This window comes from Rattus rattus, chromosome 8, assembly GCF_011064425.1.
Source record: "Rattus rattus isolate New Zealand chromosome 8, Rrattus_CSIRO_v1, whole genome shotgun sequence".
Classification (NCBI taxonomy): Eukaryota; Metazoa; Chordata; class Mammalia; order Rodentia; family Muridae; genus Rattus; species Rattus rattus.
In genome coordinates this window covers 92492190-92513974 of record NC_046161.1, presented here as the reverse complement: position 1 = coordinate 92513974, position 21785 = coordinate 92492190, and the positions used below count along the sequence as shown (strand labels likewise).

Sequence of the window (21785 nt, the reverse complement as noted above, 5' to 3'; positions counted from 1 at the left end):
AAAAAGAATGTATATTATCATTGCATTGTTCTTTCTGCTTAGGATTGCTTAGGTGTTCATGGTCTTCTGTTTCCATACGAATTTAAGATGACTTTTTTTCTCTTTCTGTGAAGAATGCCATTGATAAGGATTGCATTGATTCTGTAACCACTTTCACAATATTAATTCTGCCAATCCAGAAGCATAAAAAGTCATTCTCTCATCTCTGTTTCTTTGATTAGCTTAAAGAGTTTTGTGTAGAGATCTTTTACCTTCTTAGATTTATTCCTATTTATTTATTTATCCATCATATTTCAGACAAGGCAAGTTAAGATCTTATAAAAATTATAAAAATAAATAAATAATATTAATTTATTGGGGCCCAAGGGCATTATCCTGAATGGGATATTTTCTCTAATTTCTTTCTCATCAAGTTTGTTCTCATATATATAAAAGGTGTTGATTTTTATACGTTGATTCCGTCTTGCAATTGACTGAATATTTATTACATCTAGGAATTTTTCTGGTGGATGGAAGAATCTTGTCATCTGCAAATAAAGAACTTTACTTCTTCCCTTCCTGACTGTATCCCTTTTCTGTCTTTCTCTTTTCTTACAGCTCTAGCTAAGTCTTGGAAGAGGGGAGAGAGTGAACATCCTTGTCTTGTTCCACATTTTTAGAGAATCTTTTTCTCCCTTTATTATATTGCTAAGTTAAAGTTATGTCACATAGAAGCTTTACTATTTTGTGTATGCTCCATTTATTTCTAATTTCTCCAGTACTTTTATCATTAAGGCTTGTTTAACTTGTCAAATTCCTGCTCTGCATCTATCAAGATGACCATATGATTTCTGTCCATGTGTATAGTTATGTGGTTAAATATACATATTAATTTGCTTATGTTGAACCAACCTTGCTTGATGATAGTAATTCTGTCTCTCTTCACTGTGTCTGGGCAAGGCCTTTTCTATTTCAGATGCTTTGCTCTTCCTCTTTCCTTGACCCAGAATGCTGCCCCTCCACACATTCTCACCCACACTCACGCACTTCCACATACGTAAGACAGCCTGAACTCTTCCTGCTTTATTTTATAACTCTTTTCTGATATTTAATGTTTTTGCTTATTATCTGTCTCCTCTATAATATAAACTACTTGAGAACAGGGACTTTATTTTATATATTTCATTTATCTGGCCCTAGTACTCGAATGTCACTTAATAGATGCACATTCAATATTTATTAAGTGAGAGAAATAACTCTATTTTTAAATATTTTTATTTTATGAGACTAGACAAGTATACAACTGGCCCCATGAAATCATTCTTACTTAAGGAGTATATATTCATGAGATGACTCAGCAATTAAAGGCGCTTGCCTTTATGTTATGACTGGAGTTCAGCCCCCAGAGACCACACAGAAGAAGGACATAACTACCTGCCACGGGCTGTTCTCTGGCCTCCACGTGTGTGTATGCAGGTGCATGCAAACATGTATGCATGTGTGTGTACACACACACACACACACACACACACACACACACACACACGTGCTTTTAGAAGAACTCTACATTAATTCTGCAGATCCAATGGGAATTACTGAGCTTTGGTCATTGGCTGTTCTGTAAGCGCAGGGCACATTAACAGCATAATTTAAGTTTTTCAGTGTTTCCTTATAATCCCAGATATTTCAGAGGCCGAGGCAAAGGGATCTGAAGTTGGTGCCAGCCTGGGCTATGGATCAAAGTCCTGTCTCAAAAAAGGAAAAAAAAAAAGAAAAGAAAACACACACACACATACTCACAGAAATAGTGTTTTATTTAGAATTTATTTATAGAAAAGAGGTTAATGAACAGAAAAATAAAGGGATAAATGTTTTTCATTCTTTGTAGTTTGCTATTTTTTGACGTTTATAGCAGTGTGGTCTTCCAGCAACTGGTGTCCACAAAGTTTATGGTTTTTAAAGAAAAAAGTTATAAAATCCCACTTTTTAGGAAATTCTATCAGTTTAATAATTGTTGGACAAAGGAAAAAAACTATAATAGTCACTCAGAGAATATAATTAACCATCTCTGCTGTTACCATTTTCATGGTATTTGCATATTATTCTTATATATATGAAATGCATATATTTATGTTAGTATTATACTGTCTTCAATTTAGAAAAATGAATCTTATTATTCAGAAGTAGGAACTAAACTGTAAACTATTTGTAACAGTAAAATAGCATCTTAAGAGTATCAAGACTCACTTGAAGTACATAATGTGAGTCTGTGCACACTGAGATAATGGAATGACTACTGTTGTAATCTTATCACACCATCACCCTAAAGAAACAAGCAGAGAAAGCACACAACAATGAAGTCTGGAAATGGGTGAGGCTCAGTGGTGAGCACTTGTCTGACACTCACAGTGTCCTAGTGGGACAACATAAGTCAAACAAAAGTATAACAATGAGTACCTGAAGACAGAACTTTGTATTGGTTACCTGTTCTTTCCAAAGCCCTTTCTACTATGAAGTCTAGCCAAATAATAGTGTGAAGTTGCTGAAACTTTAGTATTAAGTTTGTACAAATGAGGTTTTTCTAGAACAAATGCAACATACGCTCTAGTACAAAAGTGACTAATTATATTCTTGGGCATGAAAGTGACCAAACTAAAGAAACATCCCACTCATAGCAAAAACAGTGAAGATCATAATTAATAGATCATAAAGGTCTGTGAAATCAGAATATACATTCTGTCTCGGTAGCTATTTTGTCAGTGTTTTTAAGACTAGAGAGAACATCAGCTAGGTAAGAAAGTACTCCAAAAGTCAGCCTGTATTCCTGATTTCCTGAAAAAGTTACCAACTGAAAAAATAAGCCATTTTGACAGTGAATGAAAATAAAAATATGAATACCAACAAATTATAGCCTTTGAATTACAGTTTTACATGTTGGGCCAAGAGATTGTTAGTGAATAAATGCACTGCTTAAGTATGCCAACATATGCCAGCACTTGGAAAAGGAGGTGGCCCATTTAAGTTTTTTAAGTGAGCAGTGAGCCTTCAAAGAGTTCCTGCTGGCAGTGGCTCCAGCAGTGAAGTTATTCTGAGGCTCGCACAGATGGTGTCTCAGTGGTGTACTCAGTGTCGCACTTGGCCTGGATCTATCACTTTAAGCTAAAACTGCTAAGCTGTGCAGTAGATACTTCTCACCTCTGAGAGCTTTTAAACTTGTTCCCTTTTCTCTTGACACAGAAATAAATTGCTTTTTTAGAAACATTGTATAGATGTCCAAATTATTTAGAAAGACCTTGAAGTAATTTCAGAGCTCTCACAGTCAAAGAATGAACTGGCGATCCACCCACTGTGCTTTCGAGGTAGAAGAGCCAGGCTTCCATTGCGTGACTGTTTATCTGCACTCATCACCTATAGTTAGAATTCTTTAATTCCTCTCTGTATGTCATCTACTTTCAGAAATAGCATGTAGTAGAGCCAAACATTTCCTTTCCTGGCAGCCTATATCATGAATTACTTTCCGTCTTCATATATACGAAAAAGGGAACTGACTCAGGATTCACCTTGTCTGTCAACGTGACTAGAGGTCTTGGTGAAAGATTGTCAGCCTTATCCTTCTCACTAGTAGTAAAGAATGATCCTTGCTATTTTTTATATTTCAAATTGTGGCAAAGTTGTTAAAATAGCAAGCAAACTGGAGAGCCAGCTGCTACATGCTTCCGCCACTAGATGGTAGCCCTACTTCAGTAATGGAGAAACAATAAATCTACGATGAAGCTGGGCCTCAGAATGTGGAGACTGGGGAGAGGGAAGAGACAAGTGCGCTTGTTATTTTACACTGCTAACAAAGCAGCCGAGCAAAGACTCACAACAGAACACACCTAACAGACTTAGGTGGGTTTTTTTAATTTTACATGTGTCTTGCCTATATGTATGTATATGTGTCACATGCATGCCTCATGTCACAAAGGACAGAAGAGGGCATCAGATCCCCTGGATCAGACGGTTGTGGGTGCTGGGAACCAAACTTAGGTCCCCTGTAAGAGCAGCAAGTGTTCTTAGTCACTGAGCCGTCTCTCTATCGCATAAAACTTTTAAATTCCTAAAAATTTAAAATTCTGCCAAAAGGTACAAGGCAGGGAGGAGGTGGAAAGGTATCTCCATGGTTAAGAGCACGTACTGCTCTTCCAAAGGATCAGAATTTGGTTCCAAGACCCACATGAGCCACTCACAACTACCTGAGACTCCAGCTCCGGGGGAATCCGATGCCCTTCTGAACTCCATGGGCACCCACTTACACATAGGTGCAAATATCCCCATCTACACATAAACACACCTAAATTTTTTTTAAGTAGAAAGGAGGAAAAACTAATGTAGATCAAAGTTTTATAATGTTTTGCTTCCATAAATAATATTCATACTTAAAATTAAATTTATAGTCTAAATCAAGAAATGAATTTATTCAAAACTCTAATGATACTGAACAAGAAAAATTTTATGCGTATATTGATATTGACTTTGAGGGCTAGCAAGATGGTTCAGCCATTAAAGGCATCTAACACCAAGCATAATGACCTTAGTTCAATTTCTGGACTAACTAGGTGGAAATAACCAAATTCCAAAGGTTATCCTCTGACCCTCACACTTGTGCCAGGTCATGTGTGTGCAGTGTCAGAAATGAGTTCCATCACATGAAGTAGGCCTTTTGTCAAAAAAAACAAAAAACCATAGTTGGTTACTCCTATAACATCTGTGCCATTATTATACTAATATATCTTGAAGGCAAGCTCCTGTTAAAAGTGACCAGGTTTTGTAGCTAGAAAATACTGATGAGTATCCTTCTCCTCTGGTAGCATCAATAGATTCCAAAACCATGAATTCTAGTCAGTAGGAGTGAAGCTTCTAGTTAACACTAGCTCTAGTTTTCTGTGTTTGATGACATATTGTGGTCAGCAGTAGGGGCTGTTAGGCTGTACAGAATTACCGATGGCCTTGATAATAGCCTGTGAGATTTGGGACTCCCACGGGGCCAAAGACTCAACACGCTGTGACTCAGTTCTGACACGGAGGTTTTATTTAACTTGGTACCATAAGATGTCGAGGCATTGTGTCCCCTGTAACGTAGATTTCTTTCATATACGTATATATTTTAGCATATTTCTACAGGAGTAGGTTCCCATATAGTTTTAAATGTCCTTTGGTGTTAGTTGTGCCCCCCTCCTTTACGCTTCTCTTCCATCCCTCTCCCTATTTATCTTACTTCTCCTCTGTGTGGAGACCCTTTCCTCCCTGCTAGTCCTTTACTCAGTACTTAACCTCTGTAGTTTTTCAGAGTGTAGCACATACATTGAAGCCTTAAAAGCTAAAATCCACTTATAAGAGAAAACACACAATATTTGTCTCTTTGGACCTGGGTTACCTCACTCAGGATCATTTTTATTCTAGCTCCATCTATTTATGTGATATCTCATAATTCAGTTGTCTTAACAGGTAAATAGTATTTTGTGTGTAAATGCCCCATTTCCGTTACTCCGTCACCAGTTGGTGAGCGTGTTTACTGTTTTCAATGTCTAGATGTTATGACTGGAGAAACAGTGACCATGGAGAAGCAGGTGTCTCTGCAGTGGGATGTAGAATCCTTTGGGGTAGATGCCCAAGCCTAGTATAGCTGGGTTTTGAGATAGATTGATCCCAGCTTCCTGAGAAACTGCCACACTGATTTCCAAGGTAGCTTTACTAGCTTGCACTCCCACCACCAATGATAGATGGATGTTCCCTTTCCCTGCATCCCTGCCAGCATGTGTTGTCATGTTGCATTGATCTTGGATTCTATGGTAAGATGAAATCTCAAAGCAGTTTTACTTTGCAGTACTCTGATGGCTGAAAATGTTGAACATATTTTTAAATGTTTCCCAGCAATTTGTGTTTCCTCTTTTGAGAATTCGCTGCTTAGTTCTGTACCACATTTTTTATTGGGGTTGTTTTCTTGTTGTTCTGTAATTTTGATTCTTTATTTTAGATATCAATCCTCTATCAAATGTATAATTAATAAAGGTCTTTTCTCACTTTGTCAACTGCTGCTTTCCTCAAGTGACAATGCCCTTTGCCATACACAGGCTTTTCGGCTTCATGAGGTCCCTTTTATTATTTCTGGTCTCAGTACCTGGGCTATCAGTGTCTTATTGAGAAAGTCCTTTCCTGTGACAATTGCTTTGAGTATATTCCCCAGTTTCATTTTATCAGATTCAGGATGCCCGATCTTATGATGAGGTCCTTGATCTTTAAATTGAGTTTTGTATAGGGGGATAAATGTGGATCTGATTTATTCTACCCATCCAGTTCACCCAGCACCAATTGTTGAAGATGCCTTTTTCCCCAGTGTGTATTCTCTGCCTTTTTGTCAAAATCAGATGATCAAAAGTGTTTCTGGATCTTCAGTTCCATTGATCAGCATGTCTGTTTTTATGATAATACCATACTGTGTTTATTACTATAGCTCTGTGGAATGAATTGAAATCTGGGACGGTGTATACCTACAGAAGTTGTTTTTATTATTCAGAATTGTTTTAGTTATCCTGGATTTTTAATCTTTCCAGATGAAGTTTAAATAAATTTCTGTGAATAATTTTGTTGGAATTTTGATGGGGATTGAATCTGTAGAATGCTTTTGATAAGATGACCATTTTTTAATATTAATCCTACCAATCCATGAGCATGGGAGATTTTTTCCATCTTCTGGTCTCTTCAGTTTATTTTGTCAATGGCTTAAAGTTTTTATTACTCAGGTCTAACTTACTTAATTAGAGTTATCCCAAAAGAAATTTTAGGTTATAGTAAAAGATAGTTGGTATCTCTCTCATACTGTCATTTGTATATAGAAACCTGGTACTTTGCTGGAAGTGTTTGTGAACTGTAGAAATTTCCTGGTGGGATTTTAAGAATCTTTTATGCATATATCATCTGCAAATAAAGATATTTTGATTTCTTCCTTTCCTATTTGCATTCCCTTTATTTAGCTGTCTTATTGTTCTAGCTAAGTACTATACTGAATAAATACGAAGTGAGTGAATATCCTTGTCTTGCCCTTGGTTTTGGTAAAAAGTATTTGAGTTTCTGTTTAGATTGATATTGGCTCTAGTATTGCCTTTGTTACATATGTCCCTTGTATTCCTAGTCTCTCCAGGACTTTTATCATGAAGGTATGCTGCATTTTTTTTCTGCATCTAATAAGATGATCATGTAATTTTTTATCTTTCAATCTATTTATCTGGTGGATTATGTTTACTGATTTACATGCATTGACTCATCCCTGTATCTCTGGAGTGAAGCCAACTTGCTCATGGTGGAGACTGTTTTTGGTGTGTTCTAGGATTTAAATTGCAAGTATTTTATGTAGAATCTTTGCATCAACATCCATGGGGAATATTGATCTATATATCTTTTTTGGCTCTTTGTATGGTTTAGCTATCAGGGTAATAGTGACCTTATAAAAAGAATTGGAAAATGGCCCCCCAATGTCTATTTTGCAGAATAAATTTGAGGAATATTGTTATTAATTCTTCCTTGAAGGTATGGTATATATGCTGAATCAATCTGGCCCTGGACTTCGCTTCCTCTCCCCCACTTCCTGCACACCCCCGTGCTGCCCCAAGTTGGAAGTCTTTAATTTCTCTAGGGGACATGGAATTACGGGTCTCTTTAAATTGCTTACTTGGTATTCTTTTAAGTGTCTCAGTTTGGCACAGTATAGAGCTGTAAAGTTTATCCTTATGATTCTTTGAACTTCTTCAGCATCTATTCTAATGTTCACCTTTCACTCTTAATTTTATTAATTTGGATATTCTCCCTCAGTCTTTCGTTACTTTGGCTAAGGCTTTTTCCATTTTGTTGATTTTTCTCAAAGAACCAACTCTTTGTTTCATTAATTCTTTGTCTGTTTGTTTTATTACAATGATTTCATTCCTGAATTTGGTTATTTCTTACCATCTACTTCTTTGAAGTATTATTTCTTGTTGCTCTAGGGTTTCAGGTGTGTCATTAAATTACTCTCTCCAGGTGTTTTGTTTTGTTTTCATTTTGTTTTTATTTGTTTGTTTTAATGTAAGCACTTAGTACATTTCTTTTGTTGACATCCAGCTTTAATCTGTGGTGGTCAAGTAGAAGGCTGGATGTTACTTCAGTTTTCTTATATCTGTTGAGACTTGCTTCATGTCCAAGGATGTGATCAATTTTGGAGGAAGTTCCATGAGCTACTGAGAAAAGAGTAGTATATTCTTTTGTGTTTGGGCGAAATGTTCAGTAGATGTCTACTACATCTCTTTGATTTATAACATTTAAGTCCAGCATTTCTGTTTAGTTTGGGTCTAGATGACCTTTCTGTTGGCAAGAGTTGGATATTGAAGTCACCCACTATACTCTATAAAGGTCAATATGTGATTTTTAAGCTGTAGTAGTGTTTCTTTTATGAAATTGGGTCCTGTGGTTGGCACATAAATGTTTAGAATTTCAGTATCCTCTTGATGTTTTTTTTTTCCTTTAATGAGTGAGTATGTAGTTCCCTTTCCTATCTCTTCTGATTAATTTTGGTTTGAAGTCTATTTTGTTAGATATTAAAATGCTGTACCTGTTTGCTTCTTGTGCTGGGATCTAGTCACCTGGAGAATGGTGTTTGAAGAGTTTCTTGATATTAATATTTGGTCTTATCTTTGTTGGGTGAGTCTTATTTTCTTTGGTTACTGGATCCTGGGCAAGTGTGATGACTGTGGGGTCCCTAGAAAATGTTCCTGGGTCATCAGCTGACAGAAAGAAATAGAGATGGGGTATAGGAGGAAAGGGTGAGAGGGTTTCAGAAAGAGAGTAAGCTAGGTCCCAAATACAACTTTAATAAGCAAAATAATGCTCTTTTGAATCAGACCAGTTTAACAGCCATCTCTGACTTGCCCCTTATTAAGCCAACACAAGTAGAATACTGTACATCGTGCACAGCCCATGAGCACTACTTGAATGAGGTGTCCCTGTGCAGTTGAAACAATGGGAGTGAGATGTAAGCGGTTAGGAAATGAAAACATGAAGGATTTATGTCTCTTACAGAGGCAAATTTATACTATATATGTAGGGTTAAATCACATAATTTTATTTTTTTTGTTCAAAATTGCAATTGACATCAAAGGTTGTTGCTTAAATTAGTTCTACAGATATTCATAATCTGGCCTTCAATAGGGTATTAGAGATCTGAACTTGATTTTAATTGGTTTTGTTTTCCTTTTGAAATCAGGTTGTTCAGAGAATATTCTACACAGTCAACAGATCTTGGAGTGGAAAAATTACTTCGACAGAGATAAGGAAAAGCAACTTTTTGCAAGTATGCCTCTCATATAAAGATATATAAGGACCAATTTAATAATTTTACTTAACTTACATTTTTTTCTTACTCTATTGCAAAGCTCTAAGTATCACTGCTTCCAGGCTGTAAGCACTTATCACATGTGGGGGAGGAGCTGTCAAAATGAAAATAGTATGGGATTTCTGCCTGGAGGTGTACGCTGTGAAACAAAACAGAAGTGCACATCTACACCTGAATTGACAGACGTATGTATGTCCATAAAAGATGCAGAAGAAGCCTCAGAAGGATAAACATCTGCTTTCTGTCGTGCAGAATATCAGGAGTTCAGCAAGATAAAATATCAGTGGGAAGGGGTTTCCAAGAAGCAGCAACACCGCAGCCAAAGCCAGAGCAGAAAATGTCCCCATGTTCAAGAACTCCCAACTAGTGGGAGTGGCCAGTGGCTCCCGTGATAGTACAGGTTGGAAAAGTGGGCTTGCCAAAGAAATGGAAATACATAGACTCGATTCTTTCAGTGATGACTCTACCTTGCTAGAAATAATACATTTTACTCAGTTATTTTATGAAAAAGAAAAGAAAAACTACTGACCACTAGTGGGAGCCTTTTGCCGAGATAATATATAAAGAAAATAGAATGATTCACACTTGAAGGAAAAGTATTTTAAATGGACCGTACTACATGAAGCTTCTACTAACAACACCAGTACCTCAGTGCTCTACAGCCTCCTTAGCTTTCTCTTCATGTGAGACAGACCTGAAAAATTAGCAAGCCATATGGATAACCAATTTTGTTACTCTGTAACAGTGATTCTCAACCTGTGGGTCACAACTCCTTAGGAGGATCAAACAACCCTTTCACATATCAGATGCTGCATGTCAGATATCCACCTTACAATTCATAACAGTAGCAAAATGTAGTTATAAAGTAACAATGAAAGTAATCTTTGAGGGTCCCACCACACGAGGAACTGTGTTAAGGGACTGCAGCATTAGGAAGGGTGGGAACCACTGCCCTGAAGTGAAGTCATCATCACAATCAATGTTTATAGTTACTGAACGCCTGATGCTTGCCCGGGCTCTCAGTAGGCATTTAAAGACTGGGTTAGGAAGACAGTAATTTCCTTAATAACATAAAAATTATAGTTTCTCATTTTTAATGCATGCATGTATATGTACTATGCATGTGACTGTTCCCGAGGAGGTCAGAAGAGGGTGATTAAGCCCGTGGAACTGGGTTGTGAATAATTGTGAGCCATTATGTGGGTAGTGAGAATTGAGCCCGGATCCTCTGCAAGAGCAGCAAATGCTCTTAACCCCTGAGTCTTCGCTGTAGCCCCTCAGTCTTTGTTATTTTAGAAAGTCTTGTAAGTCTCTGGTTTGAGACTCAGGTGATGTTGAGTAAGCAGCACAGAGGCACAGCCAGCAGGCTGGAGACTCAGCCCATTCATATTACTCCTCACACGCTTCCATTAAGTTTTCTTAAAGTTTCTCTCGTTTATGAAAACGTTTTCATTCTTCTACCCACTTAAATGATAATTTTGGTAACTACCGAATTATGGATACAAAAGCCATTGTTTCTGGAATCTCCACTAGAGGCACAAACTGAGACAGAGAAAAGCTCAGAGCCCTTAGCTCTGCCCACTGTTTGCCTTCTGTTTCAGGCCATTATATGTAACCACAATTATATACACAAGAGATACTTATTATAGACTTGATTCCATTATAAAACCAAACAAATGTATATTCCCATCCTTTTTAATATTGCTCATAGAATTTTGAAAAAATATTTTGAAAAAGGAACCTTAGTTTAAGAACATGAATAGTAGAGGGCTACTTACTAAAGAGTTACTCTTTTGGCCAGGCAGTGGTGGTGCACACCTTTAATCCAGGTACTCAGGAGGCAGAGGCAAGTGGATCTCTGAATTTGAGGCTAGCTTGGTCTACAGAGCATGTTCCAGGTCAACCAGAGCTACCCAGAGAAACCCTGTCACAGACCACACAAACACACACACATAGTTCCTGATTTAGTACCAAAATCAAAATTTTAAGTTAATGAACATAAAGTTTCAAGACTATAATAGCCAAAGCTAGTTGAACATTATTTAAAAATTAATTCTTTTATTCATCCCATTTCAGACTCTGGCCCTTTTGGAGGAAGAGGAAGATATAAACCAAATCACAGATTACTTCTCTTATGAACATTTCTATGTCATTTATTGTAAATTCTGGGAACTAGATGGTGATCATGACCTATACATCAGCCAAGCTGATCTCTCTCGATACAATGACCAGGGTGAGTAACTCTCTAGGTGCAACAGTAATCCTATTGGTAAAGTTGTATAAATTGTCTCCCCTTGCTATGAGAAATTCCCTTTCTTAAACCAAGTCTTTTTATAGGGCCAATACTTTTTAAATGGGAATGTACAAAGGTTTTTTGTTTGTTTGTTTGTTTGTTTGTTTATTTACTCTGTAGACGAGGCTGGCCTCAAATTCAGAGATCTGCCTGCCTGCACCTCTCCAGTGTTGGGGCTAAAGGTGTGTGCCACCACGCCTAGCCAAAGATAATTTTTTAAACTTAGAGACCAGAGAAGGAATTTGACGGTAAGTAACCGGTTTTAAAAGTGGGAAGTCTTTGTAGTAGTATGTACCATTAAGCTGATAATTAGATGCAAGTCTATTTGAAAACTTTCTCACTTAACAATATTTTTATCAATGCTAAAAATGAACTCCTCCCAACCCCCTCCTATGTTCCCATGGCTGGCCTAGAACTCAATATGTAAACCAAGCTGTTCTGCCTCAGATTTCAAGGACTCTTTATAAAAACTTGCTTCTGGAGGACTAGAGAGATGTCTCAGTGGTTAAGAGTACTTGCTATTCTTCTAGAGTCTGGGTCCCAGCACCCTCATCACAACCTCCTCTAACCCTGCTTCCAGGGGATCTTACAACCTCCCTGGCCTCTGAGGGCATGTACACTACTCACATGCTCGTACAGACACACAAAGGAAATCTTTTCTTTTAAAGCTTACTTTTTAAACTCCAGAAAGATAATTTCTTTACAGAGAAATTTCATTTTCTTTCTTTTATTAAAAAAGTTACCCCACTAAGCCATCTTGTTGGACCCTGATATTTAATATTCTTTTTTAAAGCTCAATTTTTTCTTAAATTATTTATTGTATTTATTATTATGTAATATTTACATAATATTAATATATTATATATTATATTATATAGTATATTATATAGTATAATATTATATAATATATATGAGTACACTTTGGCTGTCCTCAGACACCAGAAGAGGGCATCAGATCCCATTACAGATGGTTGTGAGCCACCATGTGGTTGCTGGGAATTGAACTCAGGACCTCTGGAAGAGCAGTCTTAACTTCTGAGCCATCCCTGAACCCCCTTTGAAGTACTCTTAACTAAGTACCAAGGTATATTGATTCATTCTTCTCTCATAAGATTATCCTTATTCTATATTCTGTATTTTATAAATGTCTTCTGAGCAACTTTTGAATCAGGCTTCGTTATTTTAGAGATAGTAGAGAACAAATCTTTAATGTGCTAAATGTTGTTTCTGTCATTTAGAATATGGGATGTGACAAGCCCACTTCATGAGTGAGTGATCTTTGCAGTACTGGGGATTAAGCCCAGGACCTCATGTATGCTTGACAAAGCTCTACCATTATGCTACACTCCACCCTATAGAGCTAGTTTTATCTGATCATCAAGTTTCATAGAGCTTTTTGCACATTTAAGAAACTGAAATTTGGTTTGGTCTAGAGCCAAGCACAGTAGCCCAGGCCTGTAGTCTTCCTATAGCAGAATAGATAGATTCAGGGAGCTGCAACCCTCTCTTGAATTCCTTGGTAATCCTGAAGTTTTAGCATGCATTCCATTGCCTGGGGTACTTGTTAAATAACAGGTCTAAAGATCCCTTCACTCCTCTCTCCCCTTATTTTTTTCCCTTCTTCCCACTCCCCTTGCCCCCTCTCCTTTTGGCTATTTTGGATTTATAAAGGTATACTGATAACTATTTTCTAGGGTCTGTCATCAAAACCAACATTCTATTTGAAGATACGATCGGTACTGGGGCTGTCGCTCAGTAGTAGGTTGCATGCCTAGCATGTTCAACTCCCCAGTAGAACCAACAACAGCAGCAGCAAAGCATTCATTGGTGGCGCTTCTTTTAATGTTATATCTTAGACTCTTATAGAAGGGAATGTCAGAAAAGTGTCTCTGGTATGTCTTGGAATCTTTTCTAAAGCTGCTTAGAAGCATTCTCCATTTTACCTTGTGCAGTTCCTGTAACAATGTAAAATGAAGCAATCACTTCCCTTTAAATTTAATACTAGGATAAAATTTGTCTTGTTTTATTGGACAATAAAATCAATACAAATTCTGTGTATTTTTGTCTTAGTTGTCAGGATGTTCAGAATTAACTTGAAATTCAACTATATAAATAACGAAACAGTTGTTAGGTACATCCATTTGCCTGATCTTTTTTCCTAAATTAGTGGTTGATAATTTAAACCTACCTCGTCCTTCTAAAAAGTATAAAGTACAGGTAAGACCTCAGACAAAATTCCTGCACAAATGGAGGTAGGGCCCCCAAGGTCCCACCCTTGACAGGGCAGATTCTGGTGGGTGATCATTACTGAGGAGGAGGACTCACTGTCCCGTAGGTGTTTACCGTGGTAGTTTACCCATGACCAGGGAAACCCCACACATGTGCACATGAGAAGTGTTTACCATGGTAGTTTACCCATGACCAGGGAAACCCTACACACACGTGCACATGACAAGTGCTAACTGGGAGCTAAAATGAAGAGGACACCATGGCTGGGAGAGACAGGGTAAAGGACACTTGGAGTTACAGAATGGTGATGGGAGAGGAATGGACACAAATAGAGTGTATTAAGGTAGGAAGTTCTCAATTAATAAATCTTTGTATACTAATTTTAAAGAACTTAGGGGTTGAGGATTTGCTTGGCTAGATTTTGGCCTGGGTTTGATTCCCAGCATGAAATAAACTGTGTACAGTGGTCCACACCTACAATCCCAGCACTCATAGCAGGAGGATCAGAAGTTCAAGGCCATTCTTAGTTATATAACAAGAGAGAGTTTACCCTGAGATACCTAAAACCTTGTCTCAAAGAAAGAGAAAAGGAAGGAAGGAAGGAGCGGGAGAAAGGGGGGAAGGAACTTACTGATATTCTCGTGGAAGAGTACTAGGTTTACCTTTAGAAATGAAAACACATTTTTAAGGAATATTTCTAACTAACTGTAATTTTTATTTATATTTAGCTTCATCAAATAGAATTATTGAAAGAATATTTTCTGGAGCAGTAACAAGGTATGAAAAATAAAATTTTGAATTTTATTTAGTGGGCTAGTAAAACAATTTAATAGAAAAATGAAATAAAGCAACTTGAGTTTCAAAATGAACTAAACTATTACAATAATCTTATTTTAGCAAAGCTTTCTGCACAACCTGGCAGGGAAACTAAGTCATAGTTTATCTAAGAACTATACAGTCGTCGGTGGTGGTGGTGGCACATGCCTTTCATCCCAGCACTCAGGAGGTAGAGGCAGGCAGATCTCTGTTGAGTTCAGGCAACCTGGTCTACAGAGAGAGTTCCAGGACAGCCAGAGAAACCCTATCTCAAGAAAGAAAGAAAGAGAGAGAGAGAGAGAGAGAGAGAGAGAGAGAGAGAGAGAGAGAGAGAGACGTAAATGCAGAGTAACAATATCTTATGCCATTGATTTTCTTGTCTGCTTTTTTTTTTTTTTTTTTTCGGAGCTGGGGACCAACCCAGGGGCCTTGCGGTTGCTAGGCAAGCGCTCTACTGCTGAGCCAAATCCCCAACCCCGCCATTGATTTTCAAATGGGAAACCAGGGCCAGACCCATTTTGTGGGCCTGTAATCCCCAGACACTTAGTAGGCTGAGTCAGAAGGCTCACCACACTGAAGCTTTCTCTGGGCCACAGAGCCAATTCAAAGCCTGCCTAGGCAATTTAATAAGACTTTGTTACAAAAAACTAAAAGTAAGCTGGACATGGTGGCACATGCCTTTAATCTCAGTACTTGGGAGACAAAGGCAGGTGACAATGTGAGTTCAAGGTCAGCCTGGTCTTATTGAGTTCCAGCTACCAAAGGCTACATAGTGAGATCCTGTCTCACAAAAATTAAATAATAAGTTAAAAGAAGGGTAAGGATGTAACTGGGTGGGAGAGTGCTGCCTGTGTTGTTGGGCTGTAAGGTCAAACTCTAACACCATAAAAGCAACAGGATTTTTTTTTCTTTATTTAGGCAAATGTCTTCTAGTTTCACCTTGCAGGCCCTTAAAAATGAGGTAGCCCTCAAAGGGGTTGCGCTTTCTGAACCATCCAGCCTTGAGGAAGCTATCATTTTCTTCTTTTGTTTTTGTTTTTGTTTTTTTAATTTAGTAAATTTCTAAAGAGTGGTGTTGCTTTATTTCTTAATTGCTCAGGAAATTTTATAACCATATGTTTTCTTCAGAGGGAAAACTGTACAAAGAGAGGGAAGAATGAGCTATGCAGATTTTGTTTGGTTTTTGATTTCTGAGGAAGACAAACGGAACCCTACCAGGTAAATTTTTGTTGCCAACATTTGTAAACATGCACAAAGCTTGTTAGGAACATGGTGTACACTTGTAACATGGCCCAGTGTAGCCACAGGAGGATGCGTCAGACTGTCTCTGTCCTGGAGGGGCTCAGTCTAGGAAAGGGGAGGCACAGAGCCCATGGTTATGGGGTGTAACGTGAAAGGGAGGCTATTGCACACATAAAGGTAAAGCGAAGCATGCACCTCCCAGGAGTGAGGAATACAACTGGTGTTTATATTGAGTATGGAATAAATTCTGCACATTTTAGTTCTTTTATAATCTGCACTAGTCTGTAGTAAATTGAAGAAGGAAGGAAAAGGAAATTGTAGGACTAGAAGGATGGCTCAGTGGTAAAGCCATTCAATGTAAGCTTGAAGACCAGAGTTCAGATCACCAGCACTTACATAAAAGCCGTGGTCTGAGAACCCCTCCTGTGCTTCTAATGTCCAGGAGACACAGACAGGAGTCTTAGTGCAATAGCTAGGCTAGTGGAATCTCATAAAGTGGAGAGCACTTGGTAAAGACACCTAACATTAACTTCCGCCATCCACATGTGTATACAAATGTGCACTTTCACCTACACACATACGTGTAAACATACCAAAGAAGCAACAGCAGCAATAGACTGACAAGTATGGAAGATTATAACCTCATGCTCCCAGCTGAAATTATCACTCCCATTCCTTGGGACTCTCACTATGCCTGAATTTGTAGTGTAAATTTACATATTTCTTTCCACTACTCTCTCCTGGTTAGGCCAGAGATCTAGGTCCCTCTCAAAGGGACCTCTTGCCTGTAAAATAATGTCCTATACACAGTGAGGCATTCTTTGATGTAAATTTGCATTCAAAAGTTATTGAAAAGACTGGAGAGATCCTCAGCAGCTAAGAGCGCTGGCTGTTCTTCCTGGTGATTGGGATTTGATTCCCAGCACCCACAAGGCAGTGAACAGCTCTTTGTCACGTCTAGCCTCTAGAGCAGTGGTTCTCAACCTGTGGGTCACAGCTCCTTTGTGGGTTGCATATCAGATATTCTTCATATGAGATGTTTACATTATGATTCATAACAGTAGCAAAATTATAGTTAGAAAGTAGCAACAAAATAAAGTTATGGTTGGGGTCACCACAGCATGAGGAACTGTATTAAAGGTCACCACTGCTCTAGAAGAACCAGGCACACATGTAGTACATAGATACACATGTAGGCAAAATTTCCAAACACAAAGTTAATTAAAATTTTAAGTTATTGAAATGTTTAGTATTATGTTTATAAATAATTGAAATAGGAAAATAAGCCATTTTAGGATAGCTGCATTTTAAAATAAGTGCCATTCTAAATACAATGGTTTGTAATTTATCTTAGATAACTTAGATAACTTCTGATGTGTACATGTGGGTAGAAAGATATGTGCTGGTACAGGTGTGAACATGGGGCCAGAGGTCAGCCTCTAGTGGAAGGCTTCAGGAACCAGCTGCTTGTTTTTCAGATAGGGGCTGTCACTTGGACCTGGGTTTGCCAGTTAAGCTAGCTGGCTGAGGTCTCCATCTTCCCAGCACTAGGATTTACAGCACAAGCCACCATACTGGGCTTTTTTCATGGGTTATAGAGAGCCAAGGTAAGTCCTCAGGCTTGCATTTTACAGAATGAACCATCTCCCAGTCTAATTCTCACACTCAGGAAGAAATTATTGAAAAAATATACATAATGAAATATACACACTTTTAATCCCAGCACTTGGAAGGCAAAAGCAGGGGATCTCTTAAGTTTGAGGCCAGCCTGGTCTATACAGCAAGCTCCAGGATAGCCTGGACTATATAGAGACCCTGTATCAAAAAAGAAAACACCATATCTAAGGAAGGAAAACAAAAGGAATAAGAATATTATATCACACGACCAACTGCTTCTACCTCTCCCTAACTCACTTGTCAATGCATGAGTGAACTCCCATAACCAGGCTTGCTCCCCACTGCCACAACAGAGGACATGGCCAAGCACAGCCATGCAGTCCAGCCTCAAGGGCATCTTCAAGGTGTCTCCTACAGAATCTGTGTCATAACGGAGAAACACCACATCATACATAAAGGCAGGCCCATCGCCTGGCCTGGAATAGTTGGAAGCAGAACACAGCATTGGGCATAGAGGTAGCTTTAAGGACTGATGGTCTCTGGCCTTCTAGCTTTCTAACCATACCGGATACGTGCTGATAACTTCTAAAGAATATCCTAAAAACTTCCTTGTTTATTCTTTGGTTAAAAACTATTGGCTTGGGCAATTAACACCTGCTGCCTAGCAGTGGGGAATTAAGTAAAAATTTACTGCTCTCACTCCCTTCTCTGTCCAGGCAGCCAGAAGCCTCTCTAAGTAGGCTGGTTAACTCTTTGTAAGCCAGAAAGAAAGAAAAAGAACTAAAATGCTTTATATAGGTAGATATGCACAGACACATATACATTCATACATATGTTTACATTTTCACTCATGTTCTCATTTACACATTAGCAGATTCACATTTTTGTTGGGCCCAACCACCAAAGTGGTTATACACTCTATAAGTATTCATGCATGCTTACATACATACACATATACCTACACACATGTACAGACAAATACACACACACATTTGGATGGATGGATGGATGGAGCAGAGCTCCCCAGTTCAAACCATTCAACAATTTTATTTACTCTGACCTTTTTATACCTTCTTAGATAAAAAGTTCTTTAGAAAATTAACTCAGAGATAAAATGTTACATAAAATGGGAGTTACAGAAGGATGTTGATATTAAGTTCAAAGCAGAGTTTCATTCTAATATGTTCAGTATAAGCTCAATGCAACAATTTTTATATGAACACAGATTTGTCCCAAGTCTATTTATTTAGTGTAATTATGAAAGCTCATTATATTTCTTATTAGGCAACCTTTACTATTATGGAGTGAACACATTCTATTCTTGATTCTAACTTTATTACCTCTTTCTAGCAAAGCAACTAAGACCATTCTCTTGAAACTATCTTCCTAAAATTAGTGAATCAATCAGCAATCTATAGAATCATTAATTCATCTAAATAGCATTAATTCATGAAAGTTCATCTTTATGTTGATCTGTAGGAAATCTGATCAATAGGGTGGGCTAGTGCCCAGGGATTATTAAATTGATTTAATAATGAAAGGAAAGGCATGTCAACTGCAAGAAGCAATCCTGAGGTGAAGTCCCTTTAAACCCTTCCCCTCACCCATCTTAGTTCATGCAAAAACAGTGGGCTGCCTCCAGGAAGGCCACTTGCTAGCCTTAGCCTATCCTAGATGGCTCCTGACACATCAGAATATGAAAAGATTTCTCAATAAACAAGGAGATTCTGAATGTATTTCAAGTTCTGGAGGACCACAGCTGCCAGCCTAGATGAGTATTCTCAGCAAAACTATGTCATGATTGATGGCAAATGACCTTCCATGACAACAGTAGGCTAAAGAGCTAAGCCAGCCGAACAGAGGACACTAGGAGGAATTCTTCAGACTTAAGAGGATGCTAAATACACCAGAGAGGGTGCAGGGGTTAAAAAAAAATGCTAGAAAGTGGATAATGCAAAAGAAGATTAGGAAAAGACTAAACCTACAAAACAAATGACAGAAATTAATACACACTTTTCAGTGGTAAGTATAAATATTAATAGCTTCAATTTCTCATTTATTATATATAAGTACACTGTAGCTGTCTTCAGATACACCAGAAGGGGGCATCAGATCTCTTTTACAGATGGTTGTGAGCCACCATGTGGTTGCTGGGTATTGAACTCAGGACCTCTGGAAGAGCAGTTGGGTGCTCTTAACCTCTGAGCCATCTCTCCAGCCCAATAGCTTCAATTTCTCAATCAAAAGACACAGACTAACAAATTGGATCTAAAACAAGGTCCATCTATTTACTGCCTCCAAGAAACAAACCTCACTATCACAAATAAACACTATCTTAAGGTAAAGGTTGGGAAAAGGTATTCCAAGCAAAGGAAACCAGGAAACAAGCAGATATACCTATTCTAATGTCTAACAGAATAGACCTCCAATACTAACTAGCAAAAGAAATAAAGATTAGTAGGTATTGGTTAAGGGAACAAATTACAATCTAAACATATGCACTGAACACAGGTGTACCCAGTTTCATAAATGTTCATAAATACAAGTGTCAGAAGAGGTGGCTCGGCACTTAAAAGTCCATGCTTCTCTTGCAGAGGATTTAGGTTTGGGTCCCGGCACCCATGTGGTGGATCTCAACCCTCCTTAATTAAAACTACAGGGGACCTGACATACTTTTGGCCTCCAAAGGCACTAAACACACATAGGTGCACATGTATGCATGCAGGCAAAACACTCGTACACATAAAATAAAATAAAAACATTTTATGATAATATACAGAGGTGTGACAAATACTACTACATAAAGTCAAATGACATCATAAACTAAATGTTCCTAACAAAGATCTACAAAACATTCCATCCCAGAATTACAGAATATATATGTTTCTCAACAGCTTATGGTACTTTGTCAATAGTAGATTATATATTATATTACTGCGTAAGGTAATTCTCAATAGATATTGGAAAGTTCAAATAATTTCTTATATTCTATCTAGTCAGAAGGAAATGAAGCCGAAAATCAACAGCAAGAGAAATTACCAAAAAATTCTTAATATTGGATATTGTTCCCTATTGGATAATGAGAGAATCACTGAAAACGTAAAAAAGAATCCAAAAAATGTCCTAGAATTGGATGAAATGAAAGTACAACATACCAAACCCAGAGGATGCAAAAGCTAGTCCTAGAAAGGACATTTATGGTTCCAAGTGCCTAAAATTAAAAAGAAAAAAATCTTAAGACCTTCAAAAAGCAAGAACAAACCAAACCCAAAAGCAGTAGATAAAACATAAAGCATCAAGATTAGGGCAGGAAACAATGAAAAAGACATGAAAACATTTTTTAAAAATGGATAAAACAAAGAATTGATTCTTTGGAAAGAGAATACTGATTGAAGAAACCCTAGCCAACAGAGAAAGAGAAAAGCAGAACAAAATTAGCAATGAAAAGGGACGCATTATAACAGGTACTACTGGTTCAGAAAAATATAAAGCCATACCTTTTTTAAATTAAGATTTTTTTTTTTACTCTACTAAGGAAAATCTAAAAGAAGTATGTAAATGTAAGTGTATAGATGTATATATACAAACCAAGTATTATAAACATCTATGATAAGAAACAAGATTGAATCAATTAAAAATTGGTAATACAATCAGCAACAGAAAGTAGCCCAGGTACTGGGACTAGAGATGGCTCACAAGTAAAGAACACGTACTGTTCTTGCAGAAGACCTGAGTTCACTTCCTAACACCCACGTCAGGCAGCTCACACTTACCTGTACCTCCAGCTCCAGAGGATCCAGGGTTTCAAACTTCCATGGACTCATGCACTTACATGTAGATATCCCGATATACACACACAATTAAACACTTAGTGTTTTTGAAAATATGTACTTGAATTTTTTTATATACACTGAAATACAAACACACACAAAAGAAAATTTTAATCTTATTTGTTGTGGCACATATCTTTAATCCCAACACTCCAGAGGCATATAGATCTGTTAGTTCTCAGCCAGCCTGGTCTATACAGAGAGTTCCAGACCAGCTAGGGCTACATAGTGAGACCCTGTTTTGATTTCTTTAAAAAAAAAAAAAAAACAACAAGTATTATATGTTTTTGTTTAATCCCAGGTGTGGAATATGGGCAGCTTCAGGCTGTCCACAGCAGCTGACTATGATTTGCCTAGTGCTCTAGCAGGGGTATGATTT

General features: G+C 37.8%; 1 protein-coding gene across 2 annotated transcripts in view; it reads left to right on the top strand.

The window, feature by feature from the left end:
* The window catches only part of Ppp2r3a (protein phosphatase 2 regulatory subunit B''alpha), a 95266-nt gene that overhangs the window by 50526 nt on the left and 22955 nt on the right, over positions 1-21785 (top strand). For both annotated transcript variants that reach the window (XM_032910210.1, XM_032910211.1), the window contains exons 6-9: positions 9251-9337; positions 11456-11612; positions 14630-14678; positions 15846-15935. In XM_032910210.1, the coding sequence (XP_032766101.1) occupies positions 9251-9337; positions 11456-11612; positions 14630-14678; positions 15846-15935 (383 nt within the window). The remainder of the gene's footprint in view (positions 1-9250; positions 9338-11455; positions 11613-14629; positions 14679-15845; positions 15936-21785) is intronic.